This window comes from Mytilus californianus, unplaced genomic scaffold (assembly GCF_021869535.1).
Source record: "Mytilus californianus isolate M0D057914Y unplaced genomic scaffold, xbMytCali1.0.p SCAF_9, whole genome shotgun sequence".
Lineage (NCBI taxonomy): Eukaryota > Metazoa > Mollusca > Bivalvia > Mytilida > Mytilidae > Mytilus > Mytilus californianus.
The window spans coordinates 62,875,059-62,897,247 of NW_026262745.1; the positions used below are offsets into that span (position 1 = coordinate 62,875,059).

The 22,189-nt window shown below is 33.3% G+C and overlaps 1 protein-coding gene across 4 annotated transcripts; it reads left to right on the top strand.

The window, feature by feature from the left end:
- The first annotated feature begins 1,268 nt into the window (after positions 1-1,268).
- On the top strand, positions 1,269-19,709 carry LOC127714662 (L-aminoadipate-semialdehyde dehydrogenase-phosphopantetheinyl transferase-like). 4 transcript variants are annotated; one of them, XM_052220735.1, is made up of 6 exons: positions 1,269-1,381; positions 4,451-4,613; positions 9,624-9,837; positions 11,450-11,571; positions 12,312-12,545; positions 19,548-19,709. In XM_052220735.1, the coding sequence occupies exons 2-6, from the start codon at positions 4,458-4,460 to the stop codon at positions 19,701-19,703; spliced, it is 882 nt and encodes a 293-aa protein (XP_052076695.1). In that variant the 5' UTR covers positions 1,269-1,381; positions 4,451-4,457; the 3' UTR covers positions 19,704-19,709. The 4 variants fall into 4 exon arrangements, with proteins under 4 accessions (XP_052076695.1, XP_052076694.1, XP_052076697.1 ...); XM_052220734.1 differs by having other exon boundaries at positions 1,269-1,355; XM_052220737.1 differs by having other exon boundaries at positions 1,269-1,355; positions 12,312-12,527.
- Positions 19,710-22,189: the final 2,480 nt, after the last annotated feature.

The following is a 22,189-nucleotide window of genomic DNA, read 5'->3' on the forward strand; positions in this document are numbered from 1 at the left end:
CCTGCCTTTTTTTTTACTCAAAACTCCTGCCCTGCCTATTTTTTTTTTCAAATTTCATCCTAGCACCCCCCCCCCCCCATAAAAATCAAATGGTTCCTCCCTAGGCTTCTGTCCTTTTATCAATTACTTCCAATAGTTGTAGAGTAGTCGATCTACCCGAAATAAAATAATATTGTTTTTTTGGAGAATAGTTTGTTGAGCTTCTGTGTTCAATTATATGTTCTATTATGATTTTTTCCAATATTTTACAAACAACTGAAATAAGACTTACAGGCCTGTAAATTTTTGTCTGTGATTTATTTCCCTTTTTTAATATAGGAGTAACTAGAGCAATTTTCCATTCTTTGAGTACTGTTTGTGTGAATAATGATTGACTGAAAATTAAGCTCAAGAGTTCAGTAATACCTTCCTTTACCATGTTTACCTCATGTAACAATCTTGATGTGAATCATCCGGGCCTGTGGATTTATCCATCTTTAATTTTTGTAGATGTTTCCGTACAATGTCGTTGCTTATGTTTAATTCATCTAATCAAGTTATTCTGAATAGAAATTGGTTATGGTTCATATGGAATTATTTTTTAAATCATTTGGGAAAACACTGTTAAAATATTAGTTCGGTTTTTAGACTTTACATATTCTAGATCAAATCAACAATACCTTTTCTCGTTTTTTATTTGGATTTTATACAGCTCTATATGGCTTCGGGACTTTCTTTGCATTTTCGGATAACCCTTTTTCAATATTTTTCTTTGCCTTATTTACTGATGATTTTGCTATGTTTCTTACACTATTGTATTATGTTCTATAATCTCTGTTCCTTAGTTAATTATACAATCTTTTTGGAAAGTAGATTTTTCCTTCTAATCACATCTCTTTTTCTATCTATTGGGAATGAGTATTTTTCCTTTTCCCAGTTCGGATCACATTTTTTGTTAATAAGAATCAGTGTTCAAAATCTTTTAGAATGGTTAACATCACAGCCGAGTGTGGCAAGTTAAAGTTTTTGTTTTGTTTTTGTTTTTGTTTTTGTGTGTATGGTTGTTGTCTGTATTGGTTTTTATTATTAAAAAGGGGGAGGTAAACCAATACAGAATTTTAAAGTTAAAAAACGTTAATACGAACTCTTTCACCTTATTTCTATAAATAGATAATGGAGGTCACAGTTTGTTAAAATAATAATCCGAGATTGTTTTGGTCTGAGCTTTTTATGGGCCGAGATAAGCTTTTGTTTGTCGATTTCAAACATTTCTTTGACATTGAGGAAAACTAAAAACGAAATCAATAACGGATTAAAACAACCCAAAAAAATTCTAAAACTTTGGTTCCTTTACCAAGTGTTAACTGAGTATGATGGTAATGACAACACATTAATCAGATGGGTATTAAACTTTAGAACCCATCGAATAAATATGACAGTGTGCAGGAGTCGGAAATTTAGTTAATAATAATAGTCCATTTTTTTTTTAGTAAACATCCCTACCATTTGCCCGGTACCGGCGGTAGGTCTTTTTACCACCGAACACCACCGCACACCGCCGAACACCACTGAACAACTAATATCGTTCATCAGTAATAGATGTGAAATGATTCTTATATACACACAATGTAATCCGGAAAAATAGTGATGAATCCGGAGACGTTTTTCTTTATATTGATTATATTGATAATCGACTTTAGAAGAAAAATAATGCATTTAAACATCTAAAAAATTGTTAAATTAGACGTAATTTAATTGATTTTACTGTTTTATTCTATAAAATCACTGATTTTCTTAGTGGTTGGTGGTTTTTTTGGGTGTTCGGCAGTGTTCGGTGGTGTGCAGTGGTATTCGGTGGTGAAAAGACCCACCCCCATTTGCCTACCGCCGTAACGGATGGGATGGACAGCGTATCCCTGATTCGCACTGCCCTGAAGAAAATCCGTCAAAGTAACTTTTCCAACATATCCCTATTGTTTACTCCCTTAGCTCTTCTCCCGGTTCCCTCCCTCTTTGCCCCACTCCCAGGACTTGTGGTCCGAATGGTTTGGGCTGGAACGACTTGGGCCAAATCGAGTTCCAATTTTCATCTGTGTTTAACTCCGACAAATTTGAAGACAACATCGAATCAATGGGTAAACCGACATTCCCGGATATGCTTAACATTTTTTATAAACATCAGGTCACAATCCATCATCACTGTCGACAACACTGGGCAAACAGATGTCATACTTTTGGACGTTTCCAAAGCATTGGACGAGGTACAGCATTTAAGACTAATGGATAAATTATATCATCATGGGCAATCTTCACAGCTGGATTAAATATTCCCTACACGAGAGAGCACAGCATGTCGTCCTCGAAAACGGAAGATTCATCACTGCACCTGTCCAGTCTGGATTTCCACAGGGCATCGTCCTGGATCCCATATTTTTCCTACTATACATTAACAAGCTATCAGATTACACAGTCAACAAATCATCAGTTTGACTATTTGCCGATGATTCTGTCCTGTACAGGGAAATAAAAAAAAAAAATAGAGACGCAGAACTACTCCAAGAAGATCTGGAGGCCCTGCTAGCTTGGGAGAATGACTGGCTCATGGAAATCCATCCCAACAAATGCCAAGTCATACACATTACCAGCAAGAGAAAACCTATAGGACAACCATATAACATCTATGGCCATGTCTTAGATGAAGTTGAATCTGCTAAATACCTGGGAGCAAAAAGCCAAAATGTGGCTAAAAATTTTAAAAAAAATATAAAATTTATGTACATTGGAATAAAAAGAGATGTGTATTATGTTTTTTTTTTTTTAAATTTGATAAATTTTATATAGGATTCACACAGAGCACATGCATAAACTTGATACCTAATAAATGTACATGGAACTGTGGAACACTGACAAAATGTTATCTAGGATTTTGATAAATGTTGTAATATCACAGGCACTTGGTCTTGGGGCATGGAGCCCTGATTTGTTTACAGTTAATTTTCTTTTCTTTAATTTTTCAGTTTTTTTCCCTCTTTTAATATGTTCTTGCTCTGATATCCAAATATACATGCTATATAACTTTACAATAACAGCTTCATATAAATGATGCCCTCTCCTCTCACTTACCTGAAGTGCCTGTGACTTCAATTAAACTCCTGGCTTATATATACATACATTAGCATTAAATGTAAATTATTTTGATTTTAGGCCCGCCTGTACACTATCTGGTTCCAATGAAATATAAATATGTACTATTAGAAGCTAAACAATTTTTGTGTGTGGGAGTGGGTAGCAGTTTTGTTCAATTTAATAATAAAAAAAAATTGCTCTTTTTTTCAGTAAGACACATAAACAAGAAATTTATCAAACTGAAACATTTTGATTTTGAATTCATATTATTTTCAAAAACACTTTTTTTTTTACTAACTTTCAAAAGCTTTTACCATAAACATGTTAAATACATTTGTTAGAGCATACATGAAAAAGTGCACAGAATAGTATATTTAATGTATGGTAAGGCCACAATTAAAAAATGTGTTTGTTTCCCCTCCCCCTGCCATTAATATTGGAGCTGACCAGGCAGGCAGGGTATAATTTTTTTTTTAGGATAGTAATTCCACTTCAAATTGTTTAACAATTGAAACAGATTGGAATGGCTATCTAAATATCATCAATTCATTCTATAAACTATAGACTGGGTGAATACAATTGTTGTACTCAGTTTTTTTATTCACAATTCTGACAATCACAATAGAAATATATTTTTTGGGTGTGTCATTAATGGCATTTCCTAATATTTAATACTTGTATCTTTTTATTAATATGTATTGCCAGATACGTTGAAAGACTACAACATATTTTTATGGTCATAGAACACTGAATTTCTATGGTCTTTGGAAGAATTGATATATGAAACAGAATATTTATTAAACAAGTGACTAGAATCAAACAACTTTGACATCATGATCAGAATAGTGTAAAACTTTGACATCATGATCAGAATATTGTAAAACTTTGACATCATGATCAGAATATTATAAAACTTTGACATCATGATCAGAATATTGTAAAACTGTTAAAGATTATTTTTTTGGATTTCGTTTGGCAATGTCCCTTTTAGCAGCAATGCACAGGTCGCACACATCCTTCCAAGTATCCTTTTTGGGAAAAGAATATAATTTGTTGTTCACTATTTTTTTTTTTAATTTACCGGTGTCTGAATATATTTTTATAACAAGGTTATCTTACCATCCAGCTTGAAATCTTCAGTTTTTTTTTATAAACGCAGATAAAATTTTTGACTCTGCTGCTTTTTTAAGACACGGCACAGGGCGAGGGGAAACAAAGTTAATTTTAATTTTGGCCTAATACATATACATTCATTGAATGTATCTATGGGAACACTTTCATTAGTCATGTTGGGGGAAATAAGTGAGGTTTAACAAGTGTTCTTTATTGATTTTATATTTTTCAGTAATGATATGAGAAAAGTCATGGTTCATGTCAGGTGGGCTTTTAATTTCACATCATGGAGACCAGGACAAACAGAATGGACATTCTGTAACCAGTGTATACAAAAGGAAGAAAGAGAAAGAATAAAGAAATTCTACTTCACAAAAGATGCAAAAGCTGCCATGGTAAAATATTGATCTTGCAATTTACTCTGTCAATATGTAAAATCATTTTTTGGGGTTACAACTTTCAATGGATTTCAAGATTATCTTAACTTATTTAATATACTATATCCTAGGTAAAAAAGTCTGGGTGTATATATAGGAATCCCCCTGTCCTTTTGTCTGTCCTTCTGTCTGTACATGTGCCTTGTAAGTACACTCCTCTTAAACAGCTAGGCAGGAATATTAACCTTGTACAACATAAAGGGGAGATAATCAAAATTAATTTGATAGTGGCATCTCTGCTGTTTTTCAATAATTTATACAGCTTTAACTGCTTGTATAAAAAAGGTTGTATTCAGTTAACTTTGCTGCAGTACTGGGTGTATTCAGCACAATCTGTGATTAGGTCCTAAATATGCATGTAACATTTGCCATGGGATGTTAATCAATCAACCAATCCATTTCTTCATATGTATACTGTAAATTCAGAAATTATTGCAAGGTTTTTATTAATGTGAATAATGGGACTTGATGAGTATCGAAATAATAAGAACACAATTACTAATCTCGCATTTTCGTAAATTATACAAAAATCGCAATAATAAATGCACGCAATAATTTTTGAATTTACAGTATATGAAGAAATGGATTGGTTGATTGATTAACATCCCATGGCAAATGTTACATGCATATTTAGGACCTAATCAAACTAGCTATTAATACAATTGGTAGATTGAACTGGATTGATTTATTGCTTGTTGCTTAATGTTCAGTGGCAATTATTTCATGTATATTTAGGTCGAGAAAACTATTAAAGATTAATACAATATGTAGTTTCTGCAAAGTGGGACGACAGGAAAGAACAGGGAGGAAGAGCGATAAACTTGTTTGACTGGTAAAAAAGGAAGACATGTCTCTCTGCTTACGTTTCTGTTTTTCTTTTTCATAGATATTGTTTAACGTTTGTCTTTAAAACTAAGAGTGAATAATCAAGTTTAATTCTAACAACATTTTCATTACTGATGTTGGTTCAGTTACCATGGTTACCTTGTTAGTTACTCGGGGGAACAGTTAGAAACACTGTTCCTTTTTTATTCTATTAAAAGTGCTCATGTGATCAATGAAATTTGTTCACCAATGATTAGAATTAAAAGTAAAATCTGAGTTGTTTTACTTTCTCGGACTTAACATTATTAACTGTTCACTCCTTAATTGTTCAATAAGTGAAGTTATAAAAATCTTTTAGAATATTTGTCACCAGGTGCAACTGTTTTAGGACTGATCCATTTCTGGTCACATCACCTTCATTATAATGGACTTTACTGTGAACACAATTCCAAACATGGTTTACTGTTTTAAGTGTACTGGCCTGGACTGCCATTACAATGTTATGAAGAATAGTCCATTCTAAATGAAATTCACCTATCAAAAATGGACTTAACATTAAGTAGGGATAAAACATTTGGAAATAAATAAGATTTACCTAACTTTACATGGACTGGACTGTGACAGAATGTTCCAAGATTGATATACTACTAAATCTTTATTTTTATACGACCGCAAAAAAATCTTGCCGTCGTATATTGGTATGACGTTGGCGTCGTCGTCGTCGTCATCATCCGAAGACACATTGGTTTTCGCACTCTAACTTTAGTTTAAGGGAATGGATCTATATGAAATTTTACCATAGGGTTCAATATAACAAAAGGAAGGTTGGGATTAATTTTTTGGGGGTTATGGTACCAACAGTTAAGGAATTGGGGGCCAAAAAGGTGCCAAAAATAAGCATTTTTGTAACTTCCAGACAAAACTTGTGTGTTTGTGTATGGATCTCTCTGACATTGTACCACAAGGTTCAATATTACACAGGGAATGCTGGGATTGATTTCAGGGGTAATTGCCTCAAAATTTTAGGAATTAGGGGACAAAAAAGGGACAAAAAACAAGCATTTTTCTAGTTTCCAGACAATAACTTGTGTTTAAGTGTATGGATCTCTCTGAAATTGTACTGCAAGGTACCATACCACAAAGGGAAGGCTGGGATTGATTTTGGGGGTAATTGCCTCAAAATTTTAGGAAAAAGGGGCCAAAAAGGGGCAAAAAACAAGCATTTTTCTAGTTTCAGGACAATAACTTGTGTGTAAGTGTATGGATCTTTATGAAATTGTACTACAAGGTTCCATATCACAAAGGGAAAGCTGGGTTTGAGTTTGGGGGTAATTGACCTAAATGTATAGGAATTTGGGGCCAAAAAGGGGCCAAAAAACAAGCATTTTTCTAGTTTCCAGACAATAACTTGTGTTCAAGTGTATGTATCTCTCTGAAATTGTACTGCAAGGTACCATACCACAAAGGGAAGCCTGGGATTGAGTTTTGGGGTGATGAATCATTAGGGGGTTCAAAAAATTTGGGGGTGATTTTTTTTTCCTTTTTTTTTCTTTAAAATTTACCATTTTAAATTGGTTATTTCTGATTTATATATAAAAGCAAATAATAATGATATGGTTTGAATAGGTAAATTAAAATTTTTTAAGTTCTTAAACCACAATCATTCTGTGTCAGAAACCTATGCTGTGTCAAATATTTAATCACAATCCAAATTCAGTTCTGTATCAAGCTTGAATGTTGTGTCCATACTTGCCCCAACTGTTCAGGGTTTGACCTCTGCAGTCGTATTAAGCTGCGCCCAGCGGAGCATTTTATTTATTTAGTTATGGTGACTTAAATCCCCAATTTCTTGTTGTTCTTTTTTTCCATTAACAAAATGCGGAACTGTTATTATACAGATTGGCACAGTAGCAAATAGAAATGTTTTCATTGTAGAGCTAACATCAATAATAGTCACAGATTTGATATATTCTTTGAGCTGTGTTTGTTTATTCCACATTGGCTAGAGATCTCACTAAACATATTTAACCCTGCTGCATTTTTGCCCCTGTTCCAAGTAAATAACCTCTAGCCTTTGTAAGTCTGGTATGTTTTTTAAATTTTTGTTCATTTGTATGTTTCTGAGTTTAATGTGGCATCCATTTCATTGAACTAGTATACGTTATTGTTTAGGGGCCAGCTGAAGCCCACCTCCAGGTGTGGGATTTTCTAGCTGTGTAACGAAGACCCATTGGTGGCCTTGGACTGTTTTCTGCCCTTTGTGCGGGTTGTTGTCTCTTTGACACATTCCCTGTTTCCATTCTCTATTTGAGGACCAATTTAATGATGATCTGTTTTCCGTTTCTTTAGTATTGTTTAGAAGTCTGCCTAACTTATATATCAGCAGAATAACAATTATTTTTTGCATTGCATACATTTGCTGTTGTCTGTGAAGAGAAATAAAAACAGTAATTGTTGATACATGTCACTGTTATCAGATAGAACATTGGTTTAATTTATCAAGGAGTATCAGCTTGGAGTTGGTTGTTTTTGTACAGTCTTTTTTTAAATGTTTTATTTTGATTTTGTTGTTGTAAATTTCAAGTCACTTTTGAAAAATGTAAAGTGGACTAAAAATAGACTATTCCTGATAGTTATGATAATAGTCCAGTCCAGTCCATTTTAACAAAGTTGAACCATGTATTCCAGTTTGCAAGTAGGTAAAGTTGACTAAGAATGGAATATCCCTTATGAAATAATGACAACAGTCTAGCCCAGTCCATTAGAAAAATTCAACCATGGATTTCTAACAGTAAAGTCCATTTTAAAGTAGGTAAATCTTGCCAGTAATAAATTAACCTCAACAATTCAGCCCAGGTGACTGATATTCTTAACAATATTTGAATACTGATCATGCTGATAGAATAGTTTGTAAAAATAGCAATTTTCCAGAGAAATTTAATAAATGATTTTGATTTTGATTTGATTTTTGGTGTTTTAACGCCACTTTTAAGCACCGCTTTTGGGCTATTTCGTGGCGGCCAGTTTTTATTGGTGGAGGAAGCCGGAGCGCCCGGAGAAAACCACCGACCTTCGATAGGAAAACTGACAATCCTAGTCAATTAAGATTGGAGTCGAGTGCACCCGCACGAGCGGGGTTCGAACTCACAACCTCAGTGTTGACTGGCTAGTGATTACAGTAGTAACTACTTAGACCACTCGGCCACCGAGGCCCCTTTTAATAAATGTATTCACATACATGACATAACTCTGCTTCTACTGACCATTTCAATCAATAGTGAGCAATTTTCAATGATGACTTGAGGACATGTCACAGACAGATCCGTAAAATGTAATCTTCCTCACTGAACAGTGTTTCTAATACTTTTCTCAATGAACAGTCCTCCATAAGATGGAGGGTCATAATTGAATTATATTCACATTGGAATTACTTAATAACCTTTTTATCAAGGAGTATTTTTCAAAACATCTTTTTCAATATGAATTATAATGATCTTTATATTGATCTGTATAAACATTTATCAATTTTCAATATATTCACTAGTAAATACAATTATTTATTCTTATAATGCCCCGTAGAATGAGGACATTGATTTTGAGGTCACCAATGCAACGTTCAAGTTCACAGCAACAATATAAAAGTGAAATTGGGGCCACATTTTGTTGTTGGGATTATATATTTTTAACCATATGTCAAACATTCACCATACTTTGCTTGAGGATGACCCTTGAAATGAACAAAACCCTAATGTTATATGTTTTGGTCAGTAGATGAAAGGTCAATGTCACAATATTTATTTTACATCCATCTACAAAAAGGATTGTCAGTTTTCCTGTCCAAAGGTGGATGGTTTTCTCCAGGCACCACAGCTTCCTCCACCAATAAAAACTGGCCACCACGATATAGCCAAGAGCACTGAAGGTGGCATTGAACACCGATAATCGAACAATATTAACCACCGACTGGATTTAAACATTCACAGACACATTTTTACATAATGCCATTGTGCACCTCTGATTATGTTGATCTGAATAAATTGACTGACATTTCTATTCAAATTTGGAGCAAAGGTATGAATTTGTGAGCTCTGCTTATTTTAAATTATTTTTTACATTTTACCAATATCATTTTGTTTTTGTTAGATAGGTCGACTGCTGATACGAAAGTTAGTAGCTGAATACACAGATATTCCATACCAAGACATACAGTTGTCTAGGACAGAGAAAGGAAGGCCTTATGTTGTGAATAGAAGCCTTCCTTTTGATTTTAATGTATCACATCAGGGAGATTATGCTGTGATAGGCGCTGAGTCTGAAACCATTATCGGAACTGACGTTATGAAACTAGAACCACCTCGTAAGTTTCTGCTTTTTATGCCCCCGCCGTAGCGGTGGGGGCATTAAGTTTTACCCTTGTCCGTCTGTACGTACGTACGTCCGTACGTCCCGAAATTGGTTTCCGTTCTCTAACTTGAGTTTGCCTCAACCAAATGTTATGAAACTTATACACAATGCTTATTACCACAAAAGACAGATCAAGTTTGAATTTTTTTGGCGTCACTTTAACTGTTCTAGAGTTATGCCCCTTTATAAATGGAAAATTTGCAAAATTTTTAGTTGCCGTTCTCTAACTTAAGTTTGCCTCAACCAAATGTTATGAAACCTATACACAATGCTTATTACCACAAAACACAGATCAAGTTTGAATTTTTTTAATTTATAAAGTGTTATATGAATAAAAGTATCTTGAAAGCATCATATGCTGAATTTAAGTGACAAAAAAATGTTTGATATGATGGTAAGCATGGTTAGTCAACATGTATATCTGCAAGAGAACTCATACCCAGCGTTACAATGTTTGTTGTGATTTATTAGAACAACCCTTCTTATGCCGAGCCTGACTCAGCTAGTTTAACCTAAGCGCTTTATTGATTTGATTTGATTTTTGGTGTTTTAACGCCACTTTTAAGCACCGCTTTTGGGCTATTTCGTGGCGGCCAGTTTTTATTGGTGGAGGAAGCCGGAGTGCCCGGAGAAAACCACGACCTTCGATAGGAAAACTGACAATCCTAGTAATCTCCGCACGAGCGGGGTTCGAACTCACAACCCACTTAATTGCAAACTCAGCAAATTATAAACATAACTATTGTATTTGAAGATTCTGAATTATAATTCCACCAGAAGTGATACAGCCATTGTTTGAGTGGTAAACTGAAAGAAATGAAAATACAATATTTGCAATATGTACGAATGAAATATATGAATGTTTAAATGCAAAAATTATATAAATAGAACAAGTCAAATACGAAAGTGGAATTTGCAGTTCAATTCAAAGTCATGTATGTCAGTGATAATAGTTATTTATTAGAACTTAGCATACCATACTAAAGGTGCATGCCATTCCTAATTCTTTTAAAATCAGTTAAAAAATAGGGAAACCACTGATGACGTACATCTTAAACTTAGCAAGATTGTATGTAGCCAAACAATGAATTGGAGGATTACCAGGAAAATGACATGCCAAGAGTATAAAATATCTCTGATTTCTTTGCCCTTTTCTTAAAAAAATGCTTCTCTGTCTCAAGTTAATCATCAGACCTACAGAAATGTGTCTTTAAAAGTTCATGAAATATAAGAACTAACTATTGTTCAATTAAAACAGTCTTTGGTTTACTTTATTGTTGATATGTTGAGAAATTACATGGCATTCCTTTTTTTATTTTAAAAACAAGCGCATAGAATGGGAGACAACTCATGCTAAAAATTAAAAACGTACAAAATTTATTCTTGATTCATTGATTCCTGCCTCAGAATTTTTATTTTGAATTATTTGATGAATTATTCACAAAAACAAATATACAGTTCAGTTGAGACCTTTCTCATCTTTTATGTAAACGTATTAAAAAAAGAGCTGTCCAAAAATGTATTAGACAAAGAAAAATCTATTTCTTGTACATTTCTTTTGTTAGGATCATCTGGTGTTGGTAAATTTTTTGACACAATGAATCGACAGTTCTCAGAAGATGAATGGAAGATTATCAAGTCTCCTGCCATGGAAACAGACCAACTGAAATTATTTTTTAGACACTGGGTTTGCATCTTTTTTGATACTTAAAAAAATCTTCAACACAAAAAATGATATGCCTATGAATTAGAAAAAAAAAGAAATTAAATAAAATTTTGCTGGCTCACATATCCAGATCAGAGTTTATTACACTGATGCATGTTTAACAAAAACAGACTTTTTCAGAGGTGGATTGGAGGGCGGGGCTTATTGAGCTACATATATGGTTAATGCATAGACTTTTTACAAGTCTAACTCCTAATATTACTTTCTTGGTGCCCCAGCCCTTTTATCATAATCCTGGGCCACATCTGTCTGGTCTCATGGTAGCATACTTAGCTTGAACGTCAATGAATGTAGGAGGATATGGGACTCTTATAATGATATTTTCTACTTCTCAATGGTTATTTAGAACACATCAATCAACTCATATATGTGTTATTTGTATGCAGTTGTGATTTCATATTCAATTAAAAAACATATATTAAGCTTTTTAAAAATATCTTATCTATTGTAAATTCATAAATATTTGTGATGTTTTTATTATTGTCAAAATTGGGTTAAAAAAACATAAAATCAGCAATAAAATTTTGATGTTATAATTGGCATGCAGCATTTCCTGAAAGTGCAATAATTAATTTTGAAGTGGTTTCCACTAGTCACAGTAATAAATGCAAGCAAACATTACTGAATAAACAACATATATCACTTAATGCAGTAAAAAAAACCAAGATTAATTATTCAAAAATCATAATCTTATTTTGCAGTGTCTGAAAGAGAGTTATGTGAAGGCCCTTGGAATTGGTATTGGTTTTGAGATTGACAGGTTGAACTTCAAGCTAAACACATTAAACATCCCACCAGATAAACCTCTGACAAATACTACCTTAAAAGTTGACAACAAGGAAGAAAAGGACTGGATATTTGAAGAGCATTTACTGGACGACCACTGTTTGGCAGTGGCTTACAAAAAGACACAGGATGTATGTACAGTTTCTAAGGTTGCCACTTTTGATTTTGTATAATAATTGCAACTAAGTTTCCTTTCAAATTTGTGAATTCAACTTAGTCCAATATTTTCATTTGGATACTTAAACAAAAATAAATGGGGAAATGGAATACTGTGGATTCATTACCATTCCTGGGGTACAAATTTTCGTGGATTTTGTGGATACAGATGAACCACGAATTTAAATGTTCAACAAATTACAAATTTTCTATAGGCTTGTATGCAGATTGTGGCAAAACCACGAAATCAAATATCAACGAAAATGTAAGTATTCCTCAATCCACAAAAATTGGTACCCATGAAAATAAATGAATCCACAGCATACCAGTGTTTTCCCCAGGGCCTTAAAGGACCGCAGGCCCACGATGTATATTTTTTTACCGTGGTGGTATCGTTCTTACCGCGATGTATTATATTTCTCCGGTGCTAAAATTTTTGTTAAATCTTTTCCGTGCGGTATAAAATTCCAGGTGAAATTTGACCAGTTCAAACCAGTTCAGATTGTTTACACCACGTGATTGATTTACCTTTATGAGGTTAACCTTTGTTGATTGGATTTAATCGATGTAATTAACACTTGTAAAATGATTCTTTTGTGTTTTAATTAAGAGGTCATAACTTTATGATCGTAGATAACTATTTTATGGCTTCACTCACCACCTGACAAGTCGGCAAATACTTTGTACACAAACCGTGTTGACTCGATAGTTGTACACAGGACGGTACACATTTTGTACATTATAAAGTTGGCTCATTACGTATAATGACCATTATACACTTCTCAATACTTATATAATAGTATTAAATGTCTGATTAAACCATGGCCAAATTATCTTTAATTTTGACATAGTTTATATTGCATGATATTCCGGTTTCAAACTATCATAGTATCTGTCAACAAGTAATTCAAAGGGGACGGATCACATGACCCAGTTAGTTCGCATAGAATACCCAAGATTATTTACAATTAACTGCAATCTATTCTATTTTATAAATAAAATGCATGACTGTACCTTCAAACTGGATATCTATATCCATATGATAAGTAATGAATAACAGAAGTGATTTGCAAATTTTATCCATAAGCACATGTTAAATCTATTTATATCTACTTCCTGTCATTTAGGCGGGAAAATAGGGAGACTTAGTTGTTGACATTGAATAGGGTTACTTATAGATCTATAGAACTAGGATAAATTTATAGATTTAGGAATTCTTTTTAAATGGATCATGACAAAAAAAGATTTAGATTTCAATGCAGTATTAAGTCTGTATCTATGTTTGATTATCACTAAAGACAAGAAAAGTTAATATTTACATGAAATCTAAGGCAAAATGTTTTGAAATTTATGAAAAATTTCTGTTTATTAAAATTTAAGATAGAAACTGGTTCAAATAATAATACAATATTTATTCTTGTTAATTTTATATCTCCTTATGACAGGAATCCTTTCACAATACAACATCTTTCATTCTAGAAATAAGAAAGTTTATTAAATTGAACATTTTTGTTCTCTTTTGAATGATAATTTTTTCTTATTGATCATTGATTTTATAAAAGATTTAATAACTTTAAATTTAGATGAATATTTTGTAATGTATCATGTTTTATTTATTTTTAAAAAATATTAAAGTATACATGTCAAACTGTTTATTGATTTACTTCTTTTTTACCAATAATTTTCAATGTCTACATAATACAGTACCACAGTATTAAAACAAAACAGGAGACATAAAAACTACAGTTACTAGAAATATAGCTAAGCGACGTGACGCGGTGCGACACAACTGATTGTATGAATCATTTCACCAAGCAGTCCACACGTGTTACCCTGGTGCTATCCAAAAATCCTGGGGAGAACACTGCATACATCAGTATTATGAGACAGCAACAAAATTTCATGTATAACCAAAAGTGGTCATATACAGTCCTCAATAATAGACAGGGGTCGAAACAATTTGTCAAGATCTAAATCTTCCCAAATCTGTGAATGTTGTGAATAAATTCAACAGAAAATAAATGGACTTAGTTTTCTGCCATTGACATTTACAGACAATATGATTAAAATACAAGCTTTGCTCACAAGAATCTGACAACACTCCGGTTTACTTTCTGTTTTGGTTATTATTACATCAGCCAATGAAATTTCAGCCTTCAAATTCTTTTTATACGACCACAAAAAATTTTGCGGTCGTATATTGGTATGACATTGGCATCGTCGTCGTCCGAAGACACATTGGTTTTCACACAATAACTTTAGTTTAAGTGAATGGATCTCTATGAAGTTTTACCATAAGGTTCAATACCACAAAAGGAAGGTTGGGATTGATTTTGGGGGTTATGGTAGTTAAGGAATTAGGGGCCAAAAAGGGGCAAAAAATAAGCATTTTTCTAGTTTCCAGACAATAACTTGTGGAATGGTGTATGGATCTCTCTGAAATTATACCACAAGTTTCCATACCACAAAGGGATGGTTAGGATTTGTTTTTGGGGGTTATGGCTCAAACTGTTTAGAAATTAGGTGCAAAAAAGGGGGAAAAACAAGGGTGTCCTGGTTAATGGACAAATACTTTAGTACAAAAAATTTGTTTGTGGGGGAGGGGGGTCAATTCACAACAGTAAAGTGTATTGCACAAAAGCAAAAAATTGAATATAAATTCAAATCCTATAACCAATTCTAAGTTCTTTGACTACAGTTATTCTGTGTCAGAAACCTATTATGTGTCAAATATTTAATTACAATCCAAATTCAGACCTGTATCAAGCGCGAATATTGCGTTCATTTTTGCCCCAACTGTTCAGGGTTGGACCTCTGCGGTCGTATCCAGCTGCACTTGGCGAAGCAATTTATTAAGGTGTGTATTAATCCGACAAAACCAGAGGATCCCAAAAGGTATTTAACACAGAAAGTGTTTTTGACATGATAAATTTATAAACCTCAATGGATTATTTTGAAACTTGGACAGAAGAATTAAGCTAATTTGCAATATCAAGAAATATCATCTAAACAAAATGTTGATTTTTAAAAAAAATTCTGTATTTCAGGGAGCTACCATTTGATTTTTTTTTTTTGGGGGGGGGGGCTAGGATGAAATTTGAAAAAAATATGCAGGACAGGAGTTTTGAGTAAAAAAAAAAGGCAGGATGAGACACTTTGCAAAAAAAAAAAGGCAGGATGACAATTTATGTTAAAAAAAGTCAGGATAAACTTAAAAAAGAAAAAAGGCAGGACCGAATAGAGTGAAAAATAAAAAAGCAGGACAGAGATTGCAACTAAAAAAATGCAGGACAAATTTTTCATCCTAACCCCCCCCATAAAAATCAAATGGCAGCTCCCTAACTAATAAATGAACTCACTTTTTACAGTCAACATTATACTTTTCCACTGACATCAGCAATCACAGTGGAAACCTTTTTTTTTTTTTATGCCCCCTCTGTAAGTGAAGGGGTCATTAAGTGTTACCCTTGACCATCCTACCTTCCTTCTGTTCCATTTTCGTTTCATCACTGAAGCTTCAGTTTTTCCAGTCCAAATTTTATGAAACTGATATACAATGCTAAGAACCAAAACTCGCAGAAACAGATTTAATTTGGGCAGTTAGTCACTTAACTTTCAGAGTAATGCCCCTTTATATCTTTGAAAATTTCAAATGTACAAAAAGTATTTTCACATATTATAAACAAGCTTGAGCGGGGCATTCTTGTCCTCATACACTTTCTTCTTTTATTTCTCAAAGTTTACACACTTGCTTTGGGGAAATTGATTTTTACAAGTATTCCACAAAAATGCATCAAAGCACACCACACTTAATCTCACTAAAAGAACCGAAGTTTTATTTTTGTTGAGCCTGCAAAATTTATCTCGCGAAAGCAAGACATATTGATCTTAGGTTCCGTCGTCGGTGGCATCAACATTTAGGTTCTGTCTGTGGTTAAAGTTTTTTAAGACATCAACAAATTTGTCAAAAATGCAGTATCCAGAGCAAAATTTTAAAAATATTTATTTTCATTTTTCCGTATTTTACTGATAATTGGACTTAAGTTTTTTCACGCTTAACATTCAGATTCAGTCTGAGGAAAAAGGTTTTCAGTAATCAATAACTTTGTCAAACCTTCATGGAATCATATGAAATTTGGGACAGAAGCTTGTTAATGACCAAAATACAATATCCAGAGCAAAATTTTGAAAATAATTATTTTCATTTTTCCGTATTTTACTGATAAAATGACTTACTGTAAATTCAGAAATTATTGCGTGCATTTATTATTGCGATTTTTGAAAACAGATCAAAAATGCGAGATTAGTTATTGCGATTTCAGGAAAATATGCACACAGTGTTATGTATCGGATACCAGAATGCGAGTTCTTATTATTGTGATTCTCACCCAGTCGCATTATTCGCATTAATAAAAACCTCTCAATAATTTCTGAATTTACAGTAGTTTTTGTCGAGCCTTCGACTTTAGTCGAAAAAGCGAGACATAGCGATCCTACATTCCGTCGGCGTCGTCGTCGGCGGCGTCCACAAATATTCACTCTGTGGTTAAAGTTTTTGAAATTTTAATAACTTTCTTAAACTATCCTGGATTTCTACCAAACTTGGACAGAAGCTTGTTTATGATCATAAGATAGTATCCAGAAGTAAATTTTGTAAAAATAAAATTCAATTTTTTCCGTATTTTACTTATAAATGGACTTAGTTTTTCTGCCGGGAAATATTACATTCACTCTGTGGTTAAAGTTTTTAAAATTTTACTAACTTTCTTAAACTATCCTGGGTTTCTACCAAACTTGGACAGAAGCTTGTTTATGATCATAAGATAGTATTCAGAAGTAAATTTTGTAAAAATAAAATTCCATTTTTTCCGTATTTTACTTATAAATGGACTTAGATTTTCTGCCAGGAAACAACAAATTCACTCTGTGGTTAAAGTTTTTAAAATTTTAATAACTTTCTTATACTATTTTGGATTTGTACCAACTTGGACAGAAGCTTGTTTATGATCAAAAGCTAGTATCTAGAAGGAAATTTTGTAAAAAAATAAATCCGTTTTTTCTGTATTTTACTTTTAAATGGACTTAGATTTTCTGCCAGGAAACAACACATTCACTCTGTGGTTAAAGTTTTTAAAATTTTAATAACTTTCTTATACTATTTAGGATTTGTACCAAACTTGGACAGAAGCTTGTTTATGATCAAATGCTAGTATCTAGAAGGAAATTTTGTTTTCTTCCAGTTAACATAACATTCAGTCTGCAGTTAAAGTTTTTAAACATTTATTAGTTAATTAATAAACTATCCTGGATTTTTACCAAACTTGGACAGAAGCTTCTTACAATCAAAAGATAGTATCAAGAGGAATATTTTTATTGATTTACTTCCTCATTTTTGTTGAGCCTGCGATTAACAGAAAAAGTAGGCGAGACACTGGGTTCCGCGGAACCCTTACAAATTTTTTTTACAATTAACAAGTAGATAAAGTCAGGTTAAAGTTTGTTACACATCAAATACTTTGTCAAGCCTTCATAGAATTTTATGAAATTTTTTTATGATTAAGAGATAATGTCTGAAGCAAACTTTTGAAAATAGATTTTCATTTTCAGTATTTTCCTGATAGATGGACAGTCTGGGATTAAATTTTTTTGACATGATAAGTTTGTTAACCTTCATGGATTGTTATGAATCTTGGACAGAAGCTATTCTTCAAGACCAAGAAATAGCATCTAAAGAGAAAGTAATTTTTTTGTTTAAATTCTGTATTTTGCTGATAAATGGACTCAATTTTTGTCGAGCCTGCGACTTTTGTTGCAGAAAGCTCGACATAGGGATAGTGATCTGGTGGCTGCGGCAGCGTTAGCTAACTTCTTAAAAGCTTTATATTTTAGAAGGTGGAAGATCTGGATGCTTCATTCTTTTTGTAATGTTAAATTCTCTCTTATAATAAGTAATAGGATAACTATATTTGGTATGTGCGTACCTTGCAAGGTTCTCATGCCGTCAGACAGTTTTCACTTGACCTCGACCTCATTTCATGGATCAGTGAACAAGGTTCAGATTTGGTGGTCAAGTCCATATCTCAGATACTATAAGCAATAAGTCTAGTATATTTGGTGTATGGAAGGACTGTAAGGTGTACATATCCAACTGGCAGGTGTCATCTGACCTTGACCTCATTTTCATGGTTCAGTGGTTATAGTTAATATTTTGTGTTTTGGTCTGTTTTTCTTATACCGTATGCAATAGGTCTTCTATATTTGGTGTATGGAATGATTGTAAGGTGTACATGTCTAGCTGGCAGGTGTCATCTGACCTTGACCTCATTTTCATGGCTCAGTGGTCAAAGTTAAGTTTTTGAGTTTTGGTTTTTTTTTCTTATACTATATGCAATAGTTCAACTATATTTGGTGTATGGAAATATTTTATGACCTATATGTCAGTCACACAGGTTTTATTTGACCTTGACCTCATTTTCAAGGTTCTTTGCTCAGTGTTAAGTTTTTGTGTTTTGGTCTGTTTTTCTTAAACTATAAGCAATAGGTCAACTATATTTGTTGTATGGAAGAATTGTTAGCTGTACATGCCTGCCTAGCATGGTTCATCTGACCTTGACCTCATTCTCATGGTGCATTGGTCAATGCTTTATTACTTGGTTAATGGTAAGTTTATGTGACAGTTGTATTAAAGCTTTATATTTAGGACTATCAACATAATATCAATGACTAGTAAAGAAGTCGAGACATTTCATCATGTGCACTCTTGTTAAGTCAACATTACACTTTTACACTGACAGCAGCAATTGTAGGCGAGACACAGGGTTTCGGGGAACCCCATACAAATTTTTATTTTAAGGTTTCTAAAGTATGTCTATTTTATCCTTTACCTCATTTTGTTTTATTACAGATTCATAATAATAGCCAATGTACAGATTACTTAAGTTTCAGGATTTTGGATACATTAAAAAATTTCAACAGTATTTTTATTTTTATTTCAGGATCAGATAGAAACAAGTAAAAACTTTTCCATTCTGGATTACAGAACACTCATACAAGGTGCTGTCCCTTTATATGATCCTGAGGACCAATACTGGAATGATTTTTGTAATAAGCCAGAGAATCCTGAACTATTGAAAAAATCTAATAAATCTTGACATTTATATTAATTTGTCGTTATTGCCCACCCAGTTTGTTTTAGGCCATATGTTTTGCTGTCTGTACACCTGTCTGTCTGTTTTGAATCAGGTTGAATTTTTTGTCAAGATAGTTTATCATGAGTTTGGGGTCACACCAACTTGAAACTAGGTAGACATAAATATGAAAATAAGGAGATATGGTATGATTGTAAATGAAACCATGATACACCAGAGTCCAAATGATGTAAATGGATGCAACTATAGATCACTGTACTACCTTTAACAATGAGCAAAACCCATACTTTAGAGTAGGGATGTCAACGAGTACTCGAGTACTGGATTATCGCTCGGTAGTACCAAGTATCGATTACCAAAATGATACTCGACTAATCGGTTTCCTGTTAGAATATTGTTGCTTTCTTAAGCTTAAAAAGAAATATTTTTATTGAGAGCGCCTCCCGTGAAATCAAATATTCATAACAATGAATAAAAATAAAAATACGATTCGAATGTTTGCGTTTAACTGTCATCTAAAATCACTCTAAACAGAGGTAAGATATATGAAGAAGAGCACTTATTTATATGAAATAGAGTTCAATTTGGTCAAGTTGACTTATTTGTAGATCTTACTTTGCTAAACATTATTGCTGTTTACAGTTTATCTCTATCTATAATAATATTCAAGATAATAACCAAAAACGGCAAAATTTCCTTAAAATTACCAATTCAGGGGCAGCAACCCAACAACGGGTTGTCAGATTCATCTGAAAATTTCAGGGCAGATAGATCTTGACATGATAAACAATTTTACCCCATGTCAGATTTGTTCTAAATGCTTTGGTTTCAGAGATATAAGCCAAAATCTACATTTAACCCCTATGTTCTATTTTTAGTCATGGCGGCCATCTTGGTTGGTTGGCCGGGTCACCAGACACATTTTTTAAACTAGATACCCTAATGATGATTGTGGCTAAGTTTGGTTCAATTTGGCCAAGTAGTTTCAGAGGAGAAGATTTTTGTAAAAGTTAACGACGACGGACGACGACGAGGGACGCCAAGTGATGAGAAAAGCCAGGTGAGCTAAAAAGGTATAATTTTGTGTTTCCATTTTGTAAATGTTTTACCGAGTGATTACTCGAGTATCGCTCGGTAATTCCAACGAGTACTCGATTAGTAAATCTTCACCGAGTTGACATCAGCTAAACCCTCCACTAACATGGGACATGTTCTTTATGATGTGAAAATTTAAAATTATGAGCCAAAACAGGATTTTGAACTCTATTTCATATAAATAAAGTGTGAGCAGGTATCAGGTTAAGTTTTAATGTCAAGGTAGTTGAACTTGAAACTTGGAGCATGTGCTCATTATAATGTGAATTTTTGAATAACCGTTTATTTAACCTAAAAAAATATGGTGCAAGTGGGACATGGTGTCTAGGACTCAGATTCTTATTTCATAGCTTTAAATGTTTAATAGCTTGTTTACAATTATCCATAGTATAAAGGTAAATTAATCAAAGATAGGACATAGCTAATTAGCTCAGGAGACTTTGTTGACTGCATTTATCCCATTAAATTTGAAATAATAGTATTCTACAGCTATACTTAGGTCTGCTTGATATCTTGATATATATCAAAAGGAGATGTGGTATGTTTGTCAATGAGACAATTATCTTCCAGAAACTAAATAATGTAGATGTGAGCAACCAAGGGTTACCGTATGGCCTTCAGCAATGATCAAAACCCATAACGCATAGCAAGCTATAAAAGGCCCCAACATAACAAAATATAAAACAAAACAAATGAGAAAACCAATGGCCTAGTTTATGTATATAACAAACGAAAAACAAATATGATATACAGCACCAACCACTGAATAAAAGGCTCATGACTTGTGATAGGCACATACAGAATATGACTTGTGTGAAACAAGATTGCAGGCTGGTTCAGAACTAAACTTTTTGACGAGATAATTTCAATTTTCCCATTTTCTTGTTGCTCAATCTCTCGTTTTCTGTGAATAGTTGTCTGCTGGTACGGTCTATGTTTCTTTCACTTTTGGTTTTAGATTGGCCCATATGGCATCTTCTCTACCTTTTATAATGGCACTCAGAAAAAGCATGCTATTAGGACACTAAAAGGTGATTGTTTGACACTTATGGTTGCAGTATGTGATGCAGGGAAGGTTCACAAAGATATTCATATGAACTTTTCCATTTAGTCTAAATCGAATAAAGAAGACACTTGTATTGAATCTACCACTATTTCCCGCATCTTAAACCTAACTTGGGGAAATTTTGTGATATGACCCTGGCTTTTGTACATACTAGGTAACTACACAAACACATTGATAATCAAAACTTTTTTCTCCTCTAGTAGAACACATTTTTTTAGACAGTCACACTTTGACCCCTTTGCTGCTCATCTCAAATCCGTGTGACATTTACCAAACTTTAAATTTCTCTGTTTTCCTCAACAACCCTTAATCGAAAATATTGGCAATT